Genomic DNA, 22669 nt, shown 5'->3' on the forward strand with positions numbered 1-22669 from the left:
CGCCTTCAAGATACATTGAAGGCAGCTCATTCGGTCCATATATACGGTTAACAGAAGTAAAGTAGGACACAATTTGTCAGTGTCGTTTTTAAATCCAAATCCAAATGGCTACAACGTCATCCCCTATTCATTTAAGAGAGAATATACACCAATAATAGATTCAGCTATATTACCGTTCAAAAGTTTGGAGTTGGCGGGGATTTTGAAAGAAGTGTTTTATGCTCACCAAAGCTGCATTTGTTCAAAAACACAGTAAAAACAGTAATGCAACTTTAAAATGTAAATTCTTCATTTGATGATGAAGGTACATTTTCTTCATTGTCACAATATCCTTCAGAAAATCTTTCTAATATACTGATTAGGTGCTGAAGAAACATTTTTATCAATGTTTAAAATGTCACTTTTGATCATTTTATTGCATCCTTGCTTAATAAAATATTAATGTCTTCTTCAAAAAACACACTGAGTCCAAACTTTAAAACAGTATTATCCATTCACTCTATATTTCATAACTATCAGGCTTCATTTTGTCAGAAATGTTGGTAAATGCAGCCCTTCGAAGGTCAGGTTTGTATTTTAGTGCTTAAAACTAGCTTTCGAAATCATTTTGTACTCCGGGATAGGGAACTGTTTTTTCTCTGACATTTTGTTAGCATGATTCCACATCAGTTGTTTTTAAAAGGAAAAAAATCATAACATTAAGAGTAAGAGAATGGGGCTTGGCAAACCAGAATCAGCGACATATTATATACTGCAGATGTAGGTTTTGTAGCAGGTTAACAAGGCTGGTCATAGATTACCACTCACAGATGACCTCGCCACAGCTGGCCACAGCCAAACTATTTATCTTGGCAGTCCTAACAGCTGGCTGATGGGAGGATTACCTGGCACCGCAGAGACAGACTGTGCCAATGTACTGCAGATTAAAGGATGTCAGAGCGTTTATGGACAAGGTGTTAGTCCAGGAGTAATGGAATCACACTCAGTACTTCACATCACTAATATCAACCTGAAAATATGCCACAAGAAAACAAGAGGTTCCAGAAAGAGACTTTTAAACATTGTGAAACTCTCATCTCTTCCTACAAGACGAAATTCAACAGTTTGTTATTGCATGGCAGTTTAACCAAGAAAACGTTTAACAAGTGAGATGCATGGAATACAAATATTGCAAGATGTTACTGAAAATTAACTTCATTATGCATAACACATTAAAATAGCACAGAGACAACAGAATCAACGATAGAAATGAGAACAGAAAAAAAAAAAAAAAAAAAAAAACATGACTTGGTGGAACTCAAAAATACTGTTTTCGAATGTGTAACTTCAAAACGTAAAAGTTTCAAATCCAGTCCTGTGAAAAGACAGAGCTCATATACTGTAGGTACAGTAGGTAAGATAGAAGATTAGATAGATACAAAGTTCTGTTTTAATCTAACACCATATCAACACAAACACCTGTGAAATGTATGTTTAAAGTGCACCATTGAAAAACAATACTAATTTAAAAAGAGGACACATTTCCCTAGAGTTATTCAAATGAAAATGCCCTGTCACTATCTTTTGGGGGGTAGTGAGAAACTTTAGTTGTTAAGCAAAGTCATGATGATAAATATGTGGATGAATAAAATGTAATACTCCGAAGTAAGTACAGTATGAAGGACGATAAATTCACCTCAAAGTCATGATATATTGCTCTGTTTGCATTTGCATTCAAATGCCTGGAATTCTTAATATAACTATTTTGCATATTTTATACCCATCTCATTTCAATCTATATCAGTAGAAAAAGAATTTCATGAAACAATGGAATACATCTAAAGCGAACACTGAAAGCCTGAATGAAAATGTGCTGCATTTCAGAGGTCGTTTAAAAATCTCATTGCATTAACAGATCAAATACTGCATTACGCCTTTGAAACCCTTTTACCAGGTCCCGAGGCAATGCTTTTATCTCTTCAAAAACATGCCGTTAAACTGATTAAAATAAACCCGGCAGTTATTCAGTTTGTTAAAAGAATCATGCGCACGTGCAAAAGTTATGTCGGGATGGAGATTCAGACTTAACTCACACAACCTTGTAAGCCATCGCTTGTGCCACAGGCAAAGTCACACTTCTACACCAGCTGGTTGGGTTTAGATCGCAGAGGGAGACACGATGAGGCCCCGGGGCCCTCTGTTGAAATTCATTATTCACAGGAAATCCAGCTCTTCAGGGATCTGGGCTCTAATGAACTCCTGCTAAAAACCAGCACTATCTGATCCCAATGTGTGAGGTTTTGAATGCCAAGCTCATGGGAAGTGGAGAAACACTGTAAGACACAGCTACGGGTAAAGTGAGACAAATAGCCATCATGGGACGTGGATTTAATGGTCTGGCATGAAAAGTAACACAGAACCTGGTTAGGAAGCATCAGTAGTTGCTGATATGCTGACGTATGTTTTAAATAGTGTTGATTCAATACCTGACTGATTTAATAACCAGACAGTGTGGAATATAGACCTAGTCTGCACTGAGAATCCATATCAGAAAACAAAGAGAGGAAATCAATTCAGAAACAATAAAGTACTTCTGTTACAACCATAAAATGCACTCTGTACATTGTAACTATTAACACACCAATAATTCATTAAATAATCTCCATGAAATATAGAATTATTACACATTAAATATTCATACATTCTCTCGTGTAGAAACTAAAGCTCTTACAATTCCACAGATTTTTTTTGTTGTTGTCGCCCATCCCAAAGTTTCCATATACAAATACATAGATTCAGATCATCGTCAGTAAGATATATTCAACAGAAAACTGAACCCAGATGTAATGAACAAGAATACAAATTCTATCAAATGTGGATGCTTTAAAAAACAAATCTGAGACATAACTATTGCCACCTTCTGGCCAGAAGTGGCATTGTGTACCACTGTATGAACAACAGCATTCCATAGGTAGCCAGAAAGGAAAAGGAGAAACCGAGTACACTAGAGGCCACTTGTGGGCCTTCCTCCTCTAAAGAGCTGTTTCTTTCAAATCGTTGAGGTTCGGCATCCTCGCGCGGGCGGGTCTGGTAAAGCCGATACCGTTCTGCCCACCTTTGTTCGCCATTTGGTCTGGGTACGGTGCGCCCTCGGCCCGATTCAGTGCAGTAACGTGCCAGCTGGACTCGATCTGCCCTGGCAGAGGGTAGTTGTGGGGTTTTCGGCTCTTGGTGTTGGGGGTGACGCTGCCCGGAGGGAGCCCTCTGGCCTCGTTCAGGTTTCCTTTGGAAGGGGGGTTAGGCAGGGGCTGGAAGCGCAGTTCTGCCGAGCGATCTGGAGGCTGGGGCTGATTGGACGTAGCAGGAGAGGAGAGGTGTAGGAGCTTCCGCAGGGACTTCAGAGGCTGGTTCTGCAACAGGAAAGCAAGATTTAGAATGCATGTCTGTGTGCAATCATAAAATAAAAAGGATGTTTTTTTTAGGAAAATTCAGCCAGGATATACTGAATGCATCAAAAGTGACAGTGAAGACATTTATAATGTGTTCAATTTCAAATAAATGCGGTTGTCCTTCTGAAAAATGGTTTCTAAACATAAATGTTTTTGAGCAGCAAATCAGCATATTAGTATGATTTCTGAAGAATCAAGTGCCACTTAAGACTGGAGTAATGAATGCTGAAAATTACAGGATGCTTTGCATCACAGGAATAAGTTGCATTTTTTATTAAATAGAAAACAGTTATTTAGAATTGTAAAAATATTTTACAGTATTACTGGATTTATTGTATTTTTGATCAAATAAAAAGGCACCCTCGGTGAGCATAAAGGCCCATTCACACCAAATATACTAACCAGAATAATTTTTTTTTAACATTTACATTTATCTGAGGCTTTTATCCAAAGTGACTTACAATTGGTATATATGTCAGAGGTCACACGCCTCTGGAGAGACTAGGGGTTAAGTGTCTTGCTCAGGGACAGATAGGTGTCGCACAGCGGATTCGAACCCGTGTCTCTCACACCAAAGGCATATGTCTTATCCACTGCGCCAACACCACCCCATACGATAACTTTAAGGTTTTAAAAATCATCTAAATTATTCCAGATGAGTCACCAGATGAGTCAACAATTTTTTCCAGATGAAATAATACAATCACTGACAGCAAATCAGAATCAGAAGCAGATGACAACGAAAGAGCATCATTGGCTAAAGAGAACTGACACTTTTTTTTTTAAATGATAGGACAGTATTTTAGACCAGAATTGATGAGGGAGAGAGAGGGGGGATGGGATCGTGAAAGGTCCGTGAGTTGGGACTTGAACTTGGGACGTCCCAAGCACAACAGCATTATATGTCGGTGCACTACCCACAAAACTATATTGGCGCTGACCTAAACAGAACATTTTTGTGGATGCTAATGTAGTTATATTAAATAACACCTTGAATAAGAATAAACAAGGAGATTTTAATATCTGTTCATTTGAAGGTTTTTTTTATTTATTTTTTTTACCTGAGGCTGCACATCTGTCTGCTTTTCGGGCGCCCAAGTGTTGTCCCTGTCCCGATCGCGATCCCTCTCACGGTTTCGATCCCGGTCACGCTCCCTGTCCCTTTCCAGGTCGCGTTCCCGGTCACGATCTCGGTTGCGGTGTCGACTGCTGTGATGAGACGAGGATTTGACTGGTCTCTGTATCACTAGCTGCTCTTGCTGGGCCTCACTAGGAACCTGCCACAAAATCAGTGAAACCACCTGAATACTGAGATATATGTACAATAAATCTCCCGTCCAAACAAAAGCTCACCCATAATCACGTGCATTAGGCCAGCAGACTGGAAAAGTTCAGAAATATTGCCCTTTTAACCAGTTCACGGCATGCATTTGTTTAAAACGGAAATCATTTAAGAATTTAAAAAAGGATTTCATTTCAATGACCAGCTTTTGCAATCCAGAGAGGATTTACTGATGATAGATAAAGAGCTGGGTGTTTGGGACGCTCCCAGTTTCTGACCTTTTGTACCAAAAAATGTGAGAGTTTGTGTACAGAAGACAGAGAGTTTGGGTGTGAAAACATTTGGACCAATTCTCCTAATCTTTCCCAGGTTCGGAGAATGGTAAATTAGAAAACGTGCATCTTCTTTGAGCAGGTGCTGCTAAAGCTGGTTATGGGCTCCATGCATCTAACAGAACACATGCTGATGCTTTTGCGATGCTAGCAGTAAACGAAGCAGTGATTTAAAATCATAAATCACACAGAACCAGATCTGTCACATAAGTATATATAAAAACATCTTGACCTAATAGGGTTCTGTCTGTTCTACCAACTATTGAGATCATAAATAAAATGTGGTGTGTGCAAAGATGCATTAGACTTAAAGAGCAGTTTAAGAAAAGTTTTACTTTGGCTGTAAATTTAATTTTAGCAATTAATTTACACATCAACCCAATTAATGACCTATGAGTTTTGATGTATAAAATGATTCATGCACTTTTTCTTAGCAAATACAGCATAATATGAATAGAAAGTAACATAACTTTAAGAACAAAAATGTATAAAAAAAAACGATATTTTGAAATGTATATTAGATATATTGCAATACTATACTGTATTTCTATATTTCTGAGAAAATTAAATGAAATTCATGTGTCGAAATAATTAGCGTATCAAGTGATTGATTTGATTAAAATGTTTAAACAGATCTGGACCTGGTGTTTTATTTGTTAAAAACGGCTTGGACAAAAAAACTAAAACACAATAATATTAACAACTACTATATAAAAAAGACAAAAAGACATCCAGTCATAGAACACCTATAACATTTAGCATGACATGCAATGGAGATGTGTTTATTTGGTAAAGCGGTGCGGTTTTATGCGAGCAATACCATGGGCTGCGGGACAACAGGGAGCACTTTGACAGAAGAGTTATGCTTTAAGCTATTCTTTGAGTTAAAGAGGGGGAAAAGGCTTTTCTTGATGCTCGGGTTCCTTCCCACGTTGCCGTCCGTCTGCAATATAAGACGCACAAAACCCCAGTGGCTCATTCTATTAACACCAAACATCTTTTGTTGTTGAATACAGCAGATGAACATACGGTCCTCTGGCTCAATATTTGTGGACAGAGCACAGTAGAGGCACATTCTGCCACACACATGCTGCTTGGGTCTGTAATGTTCTCCATATGGTTATTATGGGGAAATGCTACTGAAAGCACTGAACTGCACTGAGAGGCCCTGTTGAATTCTGTCAGGCACTAATCGGACAAAAGTGCAAATGGACAGCCTCGTTTTTGGGAGGATATGCCCACTTCGCCTTTTTTTTTTTTTGCACTGGTCACCAACATACTGATTGAGATGACTTAATAGACACCATAAGGTGGATGCTAGCCTATCAATTTAAGGAATATTGCCTTGTGTATAAATATAATATTTAAGTTCAATGACTAGCAGACAGACATAGAAGAACACAACACAACACAGCAGCTAAGCCACACATATACACACATGTCAAATAATAATTAAACACACACAAACAGAGAAAAGGTCTCCTGACTAAGGCATTACTATATTCTTACTGCATTTGGATACCACTTTTGAGAGTAACGGGAAGTGAGTGAATGTATAGTAATGAACAGGACATTCTTACCGGCTGTGACTTCTTCTTTTTCTTCTTTATGGCTCTAAAGAAACCTTGTTTTTCTTTCGGTTTAGGGACCTCTGGTGGGTTCATAACCATGGCCTCTGAATTATTCCTGTTATTCCTGTAATAATGTAATTATTATAAAGTTGAATCTCATAAAAAAGCATTTCGGTGATAAAATAAAAAAGATTTGATCTTAGCACATCTGATGACTACGTTCTCATGACTGTAATGTACTGTAAAAGTTCAAACAATTAATTAAAATTAAAAATCAATATGCATTTTGGATTTTTATAAAAAATATTTGTATTTCACAATTTTTTTTTTGTTATTGTATACTATATGGACAAAAGCAGGGGTGCCGAAATGGGGTTGGGGGGCGGGGGCTGGGGAGGTTAGGACAAATCCAAGGACCCGGCGAGGGAGAGGGAGCCCAAGCGCCCAATTGCGATGAATCACATTCAAAATAAAAGTTTATGCTTTCATACTATATGTATGTGTACGGTGTATGGCTGTGGTTGTGAGGCCGGTTGGATGTACTGCCAAATTCTCTGAAACGCCTTTGGAGATGCATTATGGTAGAGAAATGAACACTCAACATTCCTGCAGTCAGCATGACAATTGCACGCTCCTTCAAAACTTGCAACATCTGTGGCATTGTGCTGCGTGATAAAACTGCACATTTTAGAGTGGCCTTTTATTATGACCAGCCTAAGGCTCACCTGTGCAATAATCATACCGTCTAATCAGCATCTTGATATGCCACATCTGTGAGGTTGATGGATTATCTCAGCAAAGGAGAAGTGCTCACTAACACAGATTTAGACAGGTTTGTGAAATATATTTGAGAGAAATAAGCCTTTTGTGTACATAGAAAAAGTCTTAGATCTTTGAGTTCAGCTCATGAAAAAAAGGGGGGCAAAAAAAGTTCAGTTTATAATTTTTTTCAGTATACAATTTTTTTTTTTTATATATAGCCTACATATATGTGTGTCTTATATATATATATATATATATATATATATATATATATATATATATATATATATATATATATACATAATAAATAAAAAGTTTGGTCTGAGCCCCTTACTTCCAGTGAAGGAAAATCTTAAGACATCAGCATACCAGGACACTATGATCATAAGATAATACCTGTAGCCCATCAAACACCTTTGGGAGGACCTAGAACGGAGATTGCGAGCCAAGCCTTCTTGTTCAACATCGGTATCTGACCTCACAAATGCTCAACTGAACGAATGGGCAAATTTTTTTTGAGAATTTATTATAGCAGCAAAGCGGGGACCAACTCCATATCAATGTCTGTATATTTAGATTGCAATGTCACTGGATAAGTCCCTGTTGGAGTATCCTTTTGTCCATACAGTGCATGTTAGTGAATATGACAGAACTTATATTAAGATTCACCCTATTACATTAAAAATAAACAGACATATTATCAGACAACTGGCTAATGAAACCAAATCAACCAATCAATAAAAAAAAAGCAAAACTCAAATTATAATATATTTTTGTCTATCACCAGTGAATTTAGAGAGAATGTAAAGTTGGCATGCTTTATTATTTTCTGCTCCCTCTGTTGCCAGACATCTCAAAACCGTCCAGGACACTAATTATTTTTACCTTGATGTTCTAGTTTTTCATTTGAAGCCAAATATTTACTGTTGTCACTTCCAGCTTAACAAAGCATGTCATCTTACAGCCAAAGTATCTGCACACAGAATAATTTGTCTAGATCGAGGGGCCTTAACAAGCATGTTCTCTCACCAGGGGTCGAAATTGGTCTGACGTTTGGGGTGGTTTGTCATGGCTGTGCTTTCCGCCGCCACCGCTGGCACTCTACTCTGTCCGGCACTCTCATGGAACGTGTTGTCAGGTCGAGGAGAGGGGACTGCACAAAAGGACAGAACAAAAAGCAAACAAAGCTAGAATATCGAAGCTTAAGTCAGACATACTGTATTTACATACACTAGCGTTTAAAAGTTTATGGGATTCCTTTTTTAAATATAATACTTTTATTCAGGAAAGACACATTAATTATATCAAAAGTGGCAGTAAAGACATTTATAATGTCACAATATGTCTACTACACTTTTTGGGTACCTCTGTAAAAACTTCCCACTCTGCGCGGCATCGAGTCACTGTAGATCATTCTGTTTTCCTTGGATGAGGTTCCATCCTCCATATGAGTGTCATGGTACATCCCAGCCTGAGTTACAAGAGGATGGTCACACTACAGGATAGCATTTAAAACAACGATCCTACAACTGGTTGCACAAACTGTCTTACTAGAACTGAATATTTGCTTGGGGAGAAAGGAATGATTAAGGAAGAAAATTATCAGTAAGAAAGAGAGGTTAAACTGACAGTTCACCCAAAAATGAAATTTCTGTCATCACTTCACCCTCATATCATTCCAAATCTGTGTGACTTTCTTTCTCCAATAGAACACTAAAGGAGAGACTTTTGGCTATGGATTTTTTGTTGGCCTTGCTATTGTGGGTCATGGCACATAAGCCACATATGCCAAGTCGTATCACTTTAAAATCTTCAATCCCTACATTGTAACTGCAAGTAAAAAATAACATTTAAATAATTTTATTCGCTTAAAAAAGAAAGTTCAATTTAGAACAATATGATGTGTGTAAATCATAAATTACATTTTTGGGTGAACTCTCTTTTTAACTAAGAACCTAGAAATGTAATGCTAAAGACATGAGCTAGCAGTTAATGTGATGACATGAACATTTACAAAACATCCATATCGATGAAAGCTAAGTTAAACGCTTTTATGATCAATGCATTAAAAAACAAACAAAGAGAAGACGATGCATGAAAAACAGTAGCAACTAGTGAGTGTGTAAGTGGACGCGTGCGTTCTGAGGGTCCCGTTGAGACCTCGGACCTCGTTTTTTGGGCGTTGTGAGTGGAAGGAAGTGGTGTTGTCCCTCGTAGAATCTTTAATCGGGGGTCGAGAATGAGGCTTCTCTTTGGGAGACTGGTCATTCTGCAGACATAAACACACAGCAAAATAAACAGACACTGGGAGACACTGGGAGTGTGTATGTAATAATCAGAGAGAACAAAACCAAATGCATGAATGCAGGATGCAGCAGAGCCATATCATAAATAAGATCACACACACACATATGCAAACACACCACAAATCAAATCTCCTGAAATTATTACGATGAACAAGCGTCGCTTATAATATTCCTGTTTGCAAACGGCAGAGAAAACTTGTAATATTCAGACAAAAGACGAACAGATGAATAAGAAGGCATCCTTGCTCGGATAGAAATATTCAAATGCTGATCAGGGGAACCAACGGAGATGAGCGAGATCAGCGCCAACTGTAATATGCTACAGGACACGGAGATAAAATGAGAGCAGGTCACTGACCCTGCTCAGATCTTGCGCGAGTTCTTCTCGAGAGGAACTGGTGTTGTGGCGTGGGAGTGTGCGATGCTGGAGCTGCGGCGAGAGGAGTTGTAGGCTGCTGGCACGTGTTGGCACTCCCTGCCCGACCACCAGATTCACCTCCTGGCCGTGCGGCCGGTGTCGCTCTCTCCGCACGTACATGGAGTGGCGATGAGGTCGCTGCTGCGAGGAAAACGGGCTGGTGTAGCCGAGACCGTAAGGATAGGATTCATGGGGGGAGGGCAGGTTGTGAGCGTGGCCACCTCCTGCTCCCGCAGCCCTGCTTGGGTCCAGTGTGTCTGTAGCCTTCGGTTCATCCGGTGTTTTTTTCCGACCAGAAGAACGTCGCGAATCCAGAGTGCCCCCTTCTAGACGCGCGTTCCCCCGACCGCTAGGGCTGTGACCCTGCCGCTCCGTCCCAGCATGCCGTTCGCCTCTGGGGCTCCCAGGAGCCGCGTTTAGATCCAGACAGCTGGACGGGAAGTAGCGGGAGCCTGAGCCTGACCCCACCATGGGATCGTCTAGGTGGAGTCGTGTCTCGGCCAGATTGTTCACGGACTTAGCATCGTTCAGTGCTCCGTGGCTCTTGGACAGACTGAGGAAGGACGAGGAGCTTTTGGAGGAGGATGTGGAAGGCATGGATCCGTGCGAGGACTCCATGTAGTTATGGCGACTGTGTTTGTCCCCAGACTGCAGCGTGCTGGTCTTCCCTTCCAGGAAGGAAGAGTGGCGGCCTTGTTTGGACGACTTGAGGTACTTGCTGGTAGAGGTGTCTCCTCCCACAGTGGCACCTCCAGCTTTAGGCCCCAGGTTGAAATCAAACTCTGTTTTTCCCTTTGCGTCTTTGGGGCTGAGGAGGTGGGGAAGGTTGTTGTTGGCCAGGTCTTTGCTGCTAGAGGCCGAGCGGCTCAGGGTCTGAGCCTGGTAGCTCTTGGGGTGTAGCGTGGGACTCAGGGTGGATGAGGTCGCCATGTTGCTGCCGTTCAGGAAGCTGTCGGTGCTCCGGTGGAGGTCCTCATGGCGTGGTAGAGAAGAGCAGTCCTTGCTGTTAGTGTGCCGGTGTCCTGAACTCTTACTGCCATGGCTCCTGCAGGGATAAACATAAAATGGTTATATTCTGGACGTTTTTTGAACCAACTTCAAGAGGTGCAACTTGGGGTGATTTTAAAACAGCAATGAAAGAGCTTGTTTTTTGTTTGTTTTTTACTAAAACTATTCTTTAAAACATAATTTTTCAACAAAACAAAAATTACAAATTTTTCTAATTGAAATGAACCAGACAAAAAAAAGATAATTTTAATAATGAGTACTGAAATTAACGAATGGGATAGTTCACCCAAAAATGGAAATGCTGTCATGGTAGTCTTTGAACTCTGGTGAACGTGCATCAAAGAATGACACGGAAGAGAAAAAATTGTTGATTAAAGTCATTATTTTTTGTTTTCTTTGCGCACAAAAAGTAATCTCATAGCTACATAAAATTAAGGTTAAACCACTGCTGACACATGCACTATTTTAACAATGTCCGTACTAACTTTCTGGGCCTTGAACATGGTAGTTATATTGCCGTCCATGGAGGGTCAGAAAGCTCTCGGATTTCTTTTAAAATATCTTAATTTGTGATCTGAAGATGATCAAAGGTCTTGCAGGTTTAGAGTTTGGAGAATTTAAATTTTTGGATATTCATTTAAATTTAATAAAAATAAAAAATTAATTTAAGAAATATTTAAGAAATATTTAGAAATAATACCAAGTCTCAAGTTGCTGGGCTATATTTTTAGCAATAGCCAAAAAAAAAACATTGTATGGGTCAAAATTATAGATTTTTCTTTTATTTCAAAAATCTCCCATTTCAGTGGCAGTATAGGTTATTCGGCACAGGTTGACTTCCTGAAAATGACCTGCTGTGGCACTTTTAAAACAGTGCTTAAGAAACGCATGTCATTTTGGCAGCTCCATTTGCTGCCACTAGTGGCTTGGAAATCCCACATTAACTAGCTCATAGAAGCAGCTATTACTGACCGGCTGGGTATGGTGTTGTCTCCATGGTATGGTTTTCTCTTTGAGGAGCGAGGTGGGGTGGGCGACGGGGCAGCTGGCCGCTCTGGCCCTCTAAGGCCTTGAAACACTGGGTGGTTCAGACACTGTTCTGTCAGAAAGCGTTCAGTGGGGTTCAGGCACAGCAGGTTCTGATACAGTGAAAAGAGAATGACGAGAGTCATGCCACACTAGAACAATAAAACTCCTTCACATTCAGACTTTTATTAACACTTTGCACATGGGGGTGATATGACATCTGCAGTTTATTTTAAAATAAATCAACAGCAAATATATCAAAACTACAGGAATTCAAAAGGGAATACTGTTCTCTAAAGAATATTGCAGACGTGTTACCTTTATTAAATCCAACATGAGTCCATTGATGATGCCCAGGTACCTTCGATCAAGCGTTTGAGGATGACTTACAGAAGGAAACTGCAACAAAAACACACACACACATATACTAAATAAAGAGGGAGGACTAAAGAATAGAATGGAAAAATCGCTTCATTCACAAGAAATATGGAACACTTAAGAGGAGAAATCATTACAATAGGCTAAAGCATTAGAATTACTAAAGAGAAACACATAAAAACTCTAAACAGTAATATTTGACAAAATGTCAAAAGCAATGAAAAGAAAAAACAATCATAATGCATTGCTATGTGTTGCGTCTTGCTTTGGACTTGACTGAACTGGCATTCGCAAACTTCATGCTTTTGAACATTATCTCAGTTTTTTTTACATTTATTTAAGTGTCTGCACATCCCTGTATACACTAGATTTATTTAAATAACTTCAATGTACTTGGGGGCGCAAAAAAACTGATATGGACATCCCTAAAGACAAAGTAGAATTTAAAATGTGACTTGAGTTTCCAAAAGAGTACAAATGTATGTGTCAGTGTATGCGCATGTGTGTGAATATTATGTACTGTGATCAGCCCTGTCAAGGCAAAGCCAGTTGTGTTTCACACTGGCACATAGCAATACATGAGTCATAGACAGCCACTTATTCAGAATACTGGGATCTGAGCCATAGGAAAGGAGAGCAGAGAAGAGGCGAGGAGAGGAGAGGAGAGGAAAGCACAGAACAGAACAGGACAGAGAAGAAGATAGGTCCTTACTCTTAGTCCAGCAAAACGAGGGTTGTTGTAAAACAGCTTCATCTGTTCTGGTGGTAAGGGGCCCAAAACCTTCTGAATGGTGAAGAGCTGGTCGATTTCACTCTCGCCCGGAAACAGGGGCTGCCCATCGCTCAGTTCTCCCAAAATACACCCCACTGACCACATGTCCACCGCCTTCCCATATGGAGCTCTGTGAGAGCCAAGCAGAAGACAAATATAAGTCAAGAATCGACCTTCATCTGAGTTTTCCATTTCCATAAAGATACTTTCAAATACATGAAGTTATATACTTGTCAAATGTATATGCAGTTTAATTTCTAAACAGATCAATAAAACAGAAAAATCCTCAGGTCGTCCAAACCTGTATGAGTTTCTTTCTTCTGCTTAACACAAAAGAAGGTAGCCTTCCATAATTTTTTTTTCCATACTATTAAAGTCAATGGCTACCGTCAACTGTCTGGTTACCAGCTTTCTTCAAACTATAACTTTTGTGCTCAACAGATACCAAACTGATACAGACTGGGTGAGCAAATGATGACAGAATTTTCATTTTTGGGTGAACTATCCCTGTAAAGTGTAAAAAAGTGACAATTACCATGGATACTAAAAAGATAGAAAATTATTCTAAAGTTAGGATGTTTCCGTAGCCCTTAGTTCCCTAAATATAGCCCCTTCAAAGTGAGTCACCTGTTTTTATCATCTGGAAGACAGAAATCACAAGTCTGTTTGCTTAGAAAAGTAATAGACTTTTCAAAGCACCATGATTTGAAGCGTCAATTACGTCTAGCACAAACGAGTGACACGCTTGGGGTTAAGGTTTTGTTCAAATCCCAACTCTGCGAACAATAGCACCACTGAAACTGAAAGAGGGGTGAGGAGAAATGCATGCAGAGACAGAGGCAGATAGATAGACATAACACTGAGACACAAATCTTTGCACTAACACACAGCAAGAGGGAGGGAGAGAATATTTGTGTGGGTGGAATTTAAATGGTGAGAGTTTCAAAAAAAATGTTCCACTGCATTCATCTAGTCTAGTGGCACACACTAGAAAATAATGCTTCAATGGCGACAAGGACAAATAATCATACACCGCACTCCTAATGTCACATCTAATGGCTACATCAAATCAACATTGTTAAAAACGATGTGCCCTTAATGAATATTAGTGCTTCTGTTTGAGGGGAGTTTGATTTTTCCTGCTTTTTGGCTTCACTGAGGAAGCAATTTTTTGTTGCGTCTTTGTAAACAAAGTATACTAGAAATCACTGTGAAAAACTAAACGGGAAGCACAGATATGAGGACTTACCCAAGGAGCAGTTCAGGTGAGCGGTACCACCTGGTCGCCACATATTCTGTGTAGTTAGCATCGCTGCCTTCAGAAAGATTGCGGGCAAAGCCTGTGGGGTTGACCAAACGGGATTGAAAGTTTGTAAGGAGAAAAGCAAAGAGAAAGCCTATCAGGGATGAGCAAACTGCACATGACATTCAGAGATCTTAATTAATCTTGTCATATTCGTCCCTCTAAAAATAAAAGTCTTCTAGAGAAGCCTGTGGAGTGAGTCACGCTCAATTTCCGTGGCATTCAGCGTGGAGGCAAAATTGAACCCTGAGTGAATATATACATTTCATCAGGAGCAGACAGCCTGTGTTTTGACCGAATCTTCTTCACAATACTACCAGTCATTGTTGGGGAAGCTACTTTGAAACTGATTGTCAAGCTACAAAAAAATTTAAAATCACAGTCAAATTATTCTTAAAAAAAAAAAAAAAAAAAAAAAAAAAAAAAAAAAGTTACTATATTTAGAGTATGCAACTGGTCAATTTATTTATTGGTTATTTAAGGGTATTATGTTGTGAACGTATAACATATTATAACAAATATTTATGGGTTTATATTGCTCATTTCTACATTATATCATCTTATCATCTACAATTATAATTAATTTATAAACATATGTGATAATTACAATTACATCAATCTTATTGTCAACTATCATTATCAATACAATTATATCATCTTCATTTACAAAAAAGTATGTGTAGTGTTTTAATTTATTTCAAAATATATAAATAAATAATACAATCTATTTTAAAGAAATAAAAATGCACATTACATATATTTTATTTTATAAATTATGATATAATATAAATAAGATGCAAGAATTGCTTTTTTCTGCAACCACATCAGAATTTATCTAGCATAAAAACATAACTTGAACAGTCAAAAACTGTGATGGACAGCAGCATTTCATTCAATATATCATGATTTATAATTCTATGCAAAAATAATATCATATAGAAAGACATAGTTAGATTTTGTATAATGCTAGACAAAACTAACTAGAAATGTTTGTTCAGAACTAGATGTTGTGCAAGCATAAAAAAGTGTGACTGCATTGCTTATTGTAAAAATAGTTACCGTATTTTCCGGACTATAAGTCGCACTTTTTTTTTCATAGTTTGGCTGGTCCTGCGACTTATAGTCAGGTGCGACTTATCAAAATTAATTTGACATGAACAGAGATAAATGAACCAATAGAAAACATTACTGTCTCCAGCCGCCAGAGGGCGCTCTATGGTGCTCAGTGCTCCTGTAGTCTACACTGAAGACATAGAGCGCCCTCTCGCTGCTGGAGAAGTTAATGTTTTTTCTTGGTTATTGGTTCTAAATAAATGCGACTTATAGTTCAGTGCGACTTATATATGTTTTTTACCTCATCATGACGTATTTTTGGACTGATGCGACTTATACTCAGGTGCGACTTATAGTCCGAAAAATACGGTACTTAAAACACTGAAGTACTGTCATGCTATGATGGAAAAGAGAGTAGGGTTTACTACAAGTAGGTTACTCCCCAACACAGTCCTTTTCTGTTATATGAAATCATAAATCTGGAATGACAAAATCAATTCAAAATTTGCAATCCAGAGAATAAGCTCCGTCACTCCAACCTCGGAGTACTGCGTGATTTGGACAAAAACGGTTTAATTCCCTTCCACTCAAATCCAATTTCAGCTCTCTTTTTTTTTCAGACGTCACTGCGGGACTCATGACGCCTGGAACGGAGACCAAGCATTCAGCGAGCGAGATCAGTGTGAATACGTGGGTGGAGGGTCCTGAATCAGACGAGTGAAAGCCTTTGCTCACCAAAATCACATAGCTTCAGGATATCATTGGAGCTGATGAGGAGATTTTCAGGCTTGATATCTGCAGATTAGATCAAAAGGATGGAGATTTTCTTAGTGAGCTCGATTTGTGTTGAAGACTCCCACAAAGATTATGCCATCAATGAATAAAAGATGTTGAAAATGACAAAACTAGATCAAATAAATCACAGATCTTATCAAATTTAATTCTTAATGACCGTTAAATCACAACTTACTTAAATACTATCGTATGATACAGAAATCAACTCAAATGCAAAAACAAAACACAATAAAGACAAACATTAAATGACATAAACGAAAGCAATCCATCAAGAACACAGAGACGGTGTTCATACCCCTGTGAACGATCTCATTTTTGTGGCACCAGTGAATAGCTTTGATCAGCTGAAAGATGTAGCTCCGTACTTTATCAGGTGGTGCACCATTGGGCAATTCCTCCAACAACTCCAGCATATTCTGAAATATGCAGCAAAGCACTAGCTGAGGTGCACTAGCAACATGTCATCTGACCTATAGTTCAGAGCACTGCAAGTGAATAAGAACATTCACAGAAGAAGTGTTTTGCGCTGACCTTCTCCACATATTCAAACACTAGATAGAGTTTTCCCCGTCGACGGAAAGCCTCTTTCAGTTCTACGATGTTGTCTTGCTTCAGCGTACGGAGCATCTTGAGCTCTCGTAGCGTCGTCTCTTTAACTTCCTCATTCTCTGCGGGAACACACAGGGGGTTAGGCAAGATTGAAAAGGGGCTTGTGTTTTCTTCAGTAAAACAAATGTGCTGTGGAGCTTTCCGTGAAATTACATGATAAAAGGAACTTCTCACAAACAAGGTACACTTTTTTTTAAAGTATTACGGATGCAAAATCGCATGTCTTTTTGTTGTGAAACTCTAAGATATCAACCATCTTTCATCAAATGAATAAACATGATGACATTTGTCAATTTAATTTTGACATTTATCGTTGTCCCTTTTTTAAAAATAGCAAACTTGTAATTCTGCTCAACATTTTATAATCACTGGGTAGAGCGTATCCAAACAGAGCCTTGGAGTAAATAATGGGAATTATACTTTGTGTCATGGTAAGACTGCATGGATGAATAAAGCAAGCATTCGGTTGTAGCAGTCTTTTACCTTCGCTGTCCTTGAACTTCTTAATGGCCACAAGCTCTTTTGTCTCCTGCAAAACAGATATGTAAATCAGTTTGAGCTCTTTCTCAAACACGAGCTTTATTAACAAGCAGTTAATGGACTCGAGATGTAAAACAAACAACTGGGAGTTGCACAAAAGGACTGAACCTAGAACAACCACTTTCCGGCTACATCAATGGGGGATTTTTCATGACAAAGCCCCCTGACTGTGCTTCTGCTAAAAAGTAACAACGTGCCTGTTTTCAAAGAATGGATAATTTTATATTCGGATGTCTAATTATTAGGCGGAAGCATTGCGTGCACATATTTAGCCGTGGGTTCGCCAGCCCTTGCGGTGGAGAAATGTTCACCCACTGTCAGTCACACAGAGTCCCTGTCATCTGTGGTGTTGGACGAAGCCTCTTTTGCCTATCTTTGTCATTCAGAGCTCTCAATTTGCACTACAGCACCCTTCACAGTGAAAGCATTAACGGTATGACGGCGCCAGTGTCTAAAACCCGTCCGTTTATCACAATTCTACACAGTAAACACTCACTCCGGACAAATTCCAGACAATTTTATAGACTATAGTGTCCAAATAAATGGATATTAAACCATTTTTCTTCTGGATTCCATAGCCTGTGTATTTCAAAGGCAGTATAATAACTGTCAGCAGCAAACATGTCTGATATAAAGGGAAGACAAATCTAAACTGAGAGAATTATTAGTTGCTGATAGACTCACTTGTGAAAAGGTTTTTTTCAAGGTACCAAGGTAAAACAACAGTATTCACTGAGGTACCTTAGTGAACCATGTAAATGCATGGTGCTCTATATGAATAAGGTATCCGTCCGGTATAAGAGTTATAGCCTGTTTTTTTCCTATTTTTTTTCACATGTATCATGGTAATACTATGTACCCTGGAGTAACATAAAATCCAATGTTCTTTCAGTACTCTCTCTCTCTCTCTCTCTCTCTCTCTATATATATATATATATATATATATATATATATATATATATATACGGGATAATATGGAGTGCCATATTACTGTTAAAAAGAAATGTACATTTTTATTCAGCAAGGACATTTATAATGTTCTTTTAAGCTTTCTATTCACCAAGAAACTATATAATTTATTTCCACAAAATATATAACATATATACTATTCATCAGCACAGCTGTTTTCAACGTTGATAATAATAATAAAAGCACCAAATCATCATATTGGAATGATTTCTAAAGGATCTTGAGACACTGAAGACTGGAGTAAAGATGCTTTAAGCTAAAATTAAATGCCATTTTAAAATATATTAAAACAGAAGGCAATCATTCTAAAATCTAATAATATTTTACAATATTAAAGGTTGTACTGTATTTTTAATCAAATAAATGCAGTCTTGATGAGCATAAGGCTTTTAGAACCATAAAAAGCAAAAAACAAACCCTTACCAGCCTCAAACTTTTGGACGGTAGTGTAATATATTTCAAAGTACCACACGATTTCCAACACTGTACAACCTCAGTACTTTTTTATAAAGGTTAGCAAGTCAAAAAAGCAAAAACAATGCACATTTTATAACACCATTTTTCTGTTTTCAGAAAATTCTCCAACTAAAAGACAACTCTTGGACAAAATCCATAAAATGCCCAAACCCTGAAGGTTTCAGCACACTGCTGAGGCCAGAATTTGAACCAGTTGCAATTAGACTGAAAGAAAATCCCAACTGAAACTCCCACAGCTAGGCTGGATCCAGGCGCTAGCTCTACCTGACGCCTCCAGTGCAGTAGCAAGTGCCTCGAAGGCTTCCTCATACTTCTCCTCCGCAGTGGAACTACAAGTCATTTTCACTTAAACATAGCTTGTCATAAGCAGATATGATTCATGATCAGAAATGATTAAGAGGCACAGCATCCATGTGGGGCTGGATAAGGGTGTAGCTTTTCTATATTGAGTTTCCCAGACCCCTGCATGGGCTACTTGCACAAAGTCCTGGCTGCTTTAATCACACTGCATGGTCAGGCTTTTATTATAGGTCTAGCATAGTCAGACCGTGGTTATATTGTCCTTTGATATTTAAATAATTTTTGTTAGCTTATTACAGCAGCAATAGACTTTCCAGTTGGCACTGAGCAGGAAGTCTCTTTAGAACGATTCTGCAGGGTTTCGAATTCGATAATGGCCCTGTGTCCCAATATGCACACATCTCTACTAGAAAGCATGCAAAAAGCATTATTGGCTAAACGAGCATCTGCTGATATTTGGAAGTATGCAACCAGTTCACCATAACGGTTTAAATAGTTTTAGCTAACAATATTAACCCTAGTTCAATTTTAACAGAACGCTTTCAAAACATCTCCATTTGTTTTTCAGAAAAATAAATGCATACAAGTCTGAAAGAACATGAGAGTGAGTAAATTACAATTTTCATTTGTTTGAGAAGTACACACTGTGAAAGTACATTCATTTTTAACCTTTATATAATGTGTTTTTTCTGTATTTTTTTTGGCTGGTATTTGGTCTCTATATGTTAAAATAAACCTACCATAAAAATAACAGACTCTTAATTTCTTTGTAAATGGGCAAACTTCCAAATTTAGCAGGGGACCAAATTCATATTTTCCCCACTGTATATTGGGGCTGAACGAGTCCTGGACAGAGAAGAAAGAGGAAGGGTTGGGGAGATCTAAATGGTGATAATGGAGAAGCTGAGACTTTCACAGCTTCGAAACCCACTACACGCAGTGTCCGTGTCTCATATTTCTAATAACCATGGAGACCAAGCCATAGTTGTATTCACAAAGGTGCATATGTACTAAAAATATGCCTTTACCTTCCAGACATAAATCCTGTGAGAATACAGAGTGACATATCTGAGATTTAGTGAAAGGTAATCTGATTTTTAGCTTGTGGTTTCCGTTTTGGATTATAGCATGTTAAGGTTTGGGTCAGGTGTACTTGTGGAGGACAGGCTGTTGACTTTGTTTTGTTGATGGGAACATAAAGGGGCTGATGGGGGTCCAAAGCACTCAGACCACTTAACATATAATTACGGTCACTCACGAGGGAGTCCATTATATCCTGTGTGCCCATAAATCTAGCATGTGGAGATAGTAGGATTACAAGTGGCAAGCTTGTTGTCTTAATTCGTTAGCTTCGCATCTTTCTTCACCTCCACTGTGGCATTCAGAGGGTGGGAGGTCGGATCATTTGAGAGATTTCTCTCAACATGAGTGCAAAGTTGTGCAAGACCTGTGCATAGATATGTTCCTACTAAATGCATGGTACTGTTATGGTAACTTGTTTGTATCGCTTATGTTAATAATGATGTTCGCATCCGTTCTAACATCTGTACGGTTGGTACAACTACACTGTTGAAAAACTGCACGGATCTTATTTCATATTGCAAACAACGCTGGCAAAACCTTAATTGTCCTTGCTGCTAAGTCAGGAAACAATACATCTTTCATGCCAAGCTGGGTTCCTGAGCTGAACTCAAACCCTGTTTGCCTCCAGGAGAAACAGAGTAGTTTCACAGCTAAATCTGATATCTTCTCCATTCATGCGGTCTCTATTAAAGAGTTATCTCTATTGAATCCTCTGACTTTTGTCAGAGCTTCTTTAAGGGAACTATCAGGGAGAGTTTTTTTGCTTCTTAAAGGTGCCATAGAATGGATTGATAACGATATAAAAAGAATATGATTTTCTATCTCAAAATACCACACAGATAATTTTTTATAGCTTGTTGAAATTGCCACTTTTAGGATATGAGCCAAAACCCGCTGTTATTTGTGTTTGTCCACTTTAACTGAAAATGAGCTGCTGCTCTCGCCTCCCTTTTCAGACGAGTGCGAAGCAGTCAGTGTTGCCAAGTCTGTGGTTTACCTCAGATTTAAGCGACCCTAATAATGTGATATTTAGCCCCTAAAATGCAAATTTTACCAGGGGAATCCCTACAAAAATGTGATTGGGCTAGTTCTGAGTAGCAATTGGGCAGGTTTTGTTGTGAACCCAAGAGCTCATGCTTGCGGGCAGACCAGCGTTACAGTTTAACTGGGGGTGACCGAGTTACTGACCTCACATTGCTTCAAAATTAATTTTTTAACGACCACATTCCTATTTACGAGCATTCTGGTAGCACATGAAGGCCGCATTAGTGAAAACAGGCAGAGACAATGGTAGCTTTAGCAACAATAGCCTTACAGAGAGCAAACAAACTTTTCTTTTGAAAAAAATATATATATAATGCGTGATGCTTAAGTTGCTTTGTTTGAAGTCTGGATGTTTGCTCACAAAGCGTTGGTATCGATCCCGCTTTCAGAAGCAATCTTTGCACAGCTCTAGCGTTGAACTGACCCTCATTTGTGAGGCAGTCTGGCGTAAAATTAATAGCACAAAAGTACAGGACTTTGCAGTTTTTTTTTCCTGGGGCATTTCCTTAGAAAATTAAAGTTAACCACCACGGTCTATGCAGACTCCTATGTTCGTTGGTACATCACAACACAGACACTTTTAATGGCTCTTTGGCGCTGACATTGTATCTCCAGCAGCTACAGCAAGAGAACAGTAATAGCGGACTGCAGCTTCTCACTCAGGGCTTTGTAGATGCTGATAGGTCAGAGAGCATCACAAAAGGGCGGGACTTTTACAGAGTACTGGGATTATAAAAAAAATGAGTGGGTGGATTTTTAACATTATAGGCTGGTTGTTTTTAAACACTGCGGCCACAAAACTGTGTTCAACACCTTATAAAAGTAATTTTTACATTATATGTCACCTTTAATAGAGAAAAAAAAATGAAAATTGCAAAATGTAAATAAAGTGCAATTTTTTAATTTAAATATAATACCATTCTGAAAGAAACATCTTATGGTAAGTTTACTTGATCAAAAATAGAGTAAAAAGTGTAAAATATTACCACACTTTAATAAATAACTGTGTTCTGGTTTGATATATTTTAAAATGTAATTTACGCTTGTGATAGCTGAATTTTCAGCAGCCATTACTACAGTCTTCATAAATCATTCTAAAATGCTGATCTGATGCTCAAGAAACATTTTATTATCAATGTTGAAAAGTTTTGCTGCTTCATATTTTTGTATATTTGTTCTTACATTTTATACATTTAATGTCATGTTTAATAAA

The 22669-nt window shown here is 38.5% G+C and overlaps 1 protein-coding gene across 3 annotated transcripts in view; it reads right to left on the minus strand.

The window, feature by feature from the left end:
• Nucleotides 1-1038: 1038 nt before the first annotated feature.
• cdkl5 (cyclin-dependent kinase-like 5) overlaps nt 1039-22669 on the minus strand; it is a 30189-nt gene continuing 8558 nt past the window's right edge. Inside the window, exons 4-19 of one of the 3 annotated variants that reach the window (XM_052569949.1) lie at nt 17527-17572; nt 16966-17102; nt 16730-16850; nt 16375-16434; nt 14533-14623; nt 13224-13413; nt 12452-12532; nt 12080-12246; nt 10040-11144; nt 9543-9644; nt 8741-8846; nt 8405-8528; nt 6623-6737; nt 5863-5985; nt 4490-4705; nt 1039-3389 (exon numbers count right to left, since the gene is read on the minus strand). In XM_052569949.1, coding sequence (XP_052425909.1) covers nt 3012-3389; nt 4490-4705; nt 5863-5985; nt 6623-6737; nt 8405-8528; nt 8741-8846; nt 9543-9644; nt 10040-11144; nt 12080-12246; nt 12452-12532; nt 13224-13413; nt 14533-14623; nt 16375-16434; nt 16730-16850; nt 16966-17102; nt 17527-17572 — 3162 coding nt within the window. In that variant the 3' untranslated portion in view covers nt 1039-3011. The remainder of the gene's footprint in view (nt 3390-4489; nt 4706-5862; nt 5986-6622; nt 6738-8404; nt 8529-8740; nt 8847-9542; nt 9645-10039; nt 11145-12079; nt 12247-12451; nt 12533-13223; nt 13414-14532; nt 14624-16374; nt 16435-16729; nt 16851-16965; nt 17103-17526; nt 17573-22669) is intronic. The other 2 variants (XM_052569950.1, XM_052569951.1) reach the window with 2 other exon arrangements.

This window comes from Carassius gibelio, chromosome B11 (genome assembly GCF_023724105.1).
Source record: "Carassius gibelio isolate Cgi1373 ecotype wild population from Czech Republic chromosome B11, carGib1.2-hapl.c, whole genome shotgun sequence".
Taxonomy (NCBI): domain Eukaryota; kingdom Metazoa; phylum Chordata; class Actinopteri; order Cypriniformes; family Cyprinidae; genus Carassius; species Carassius gibelio.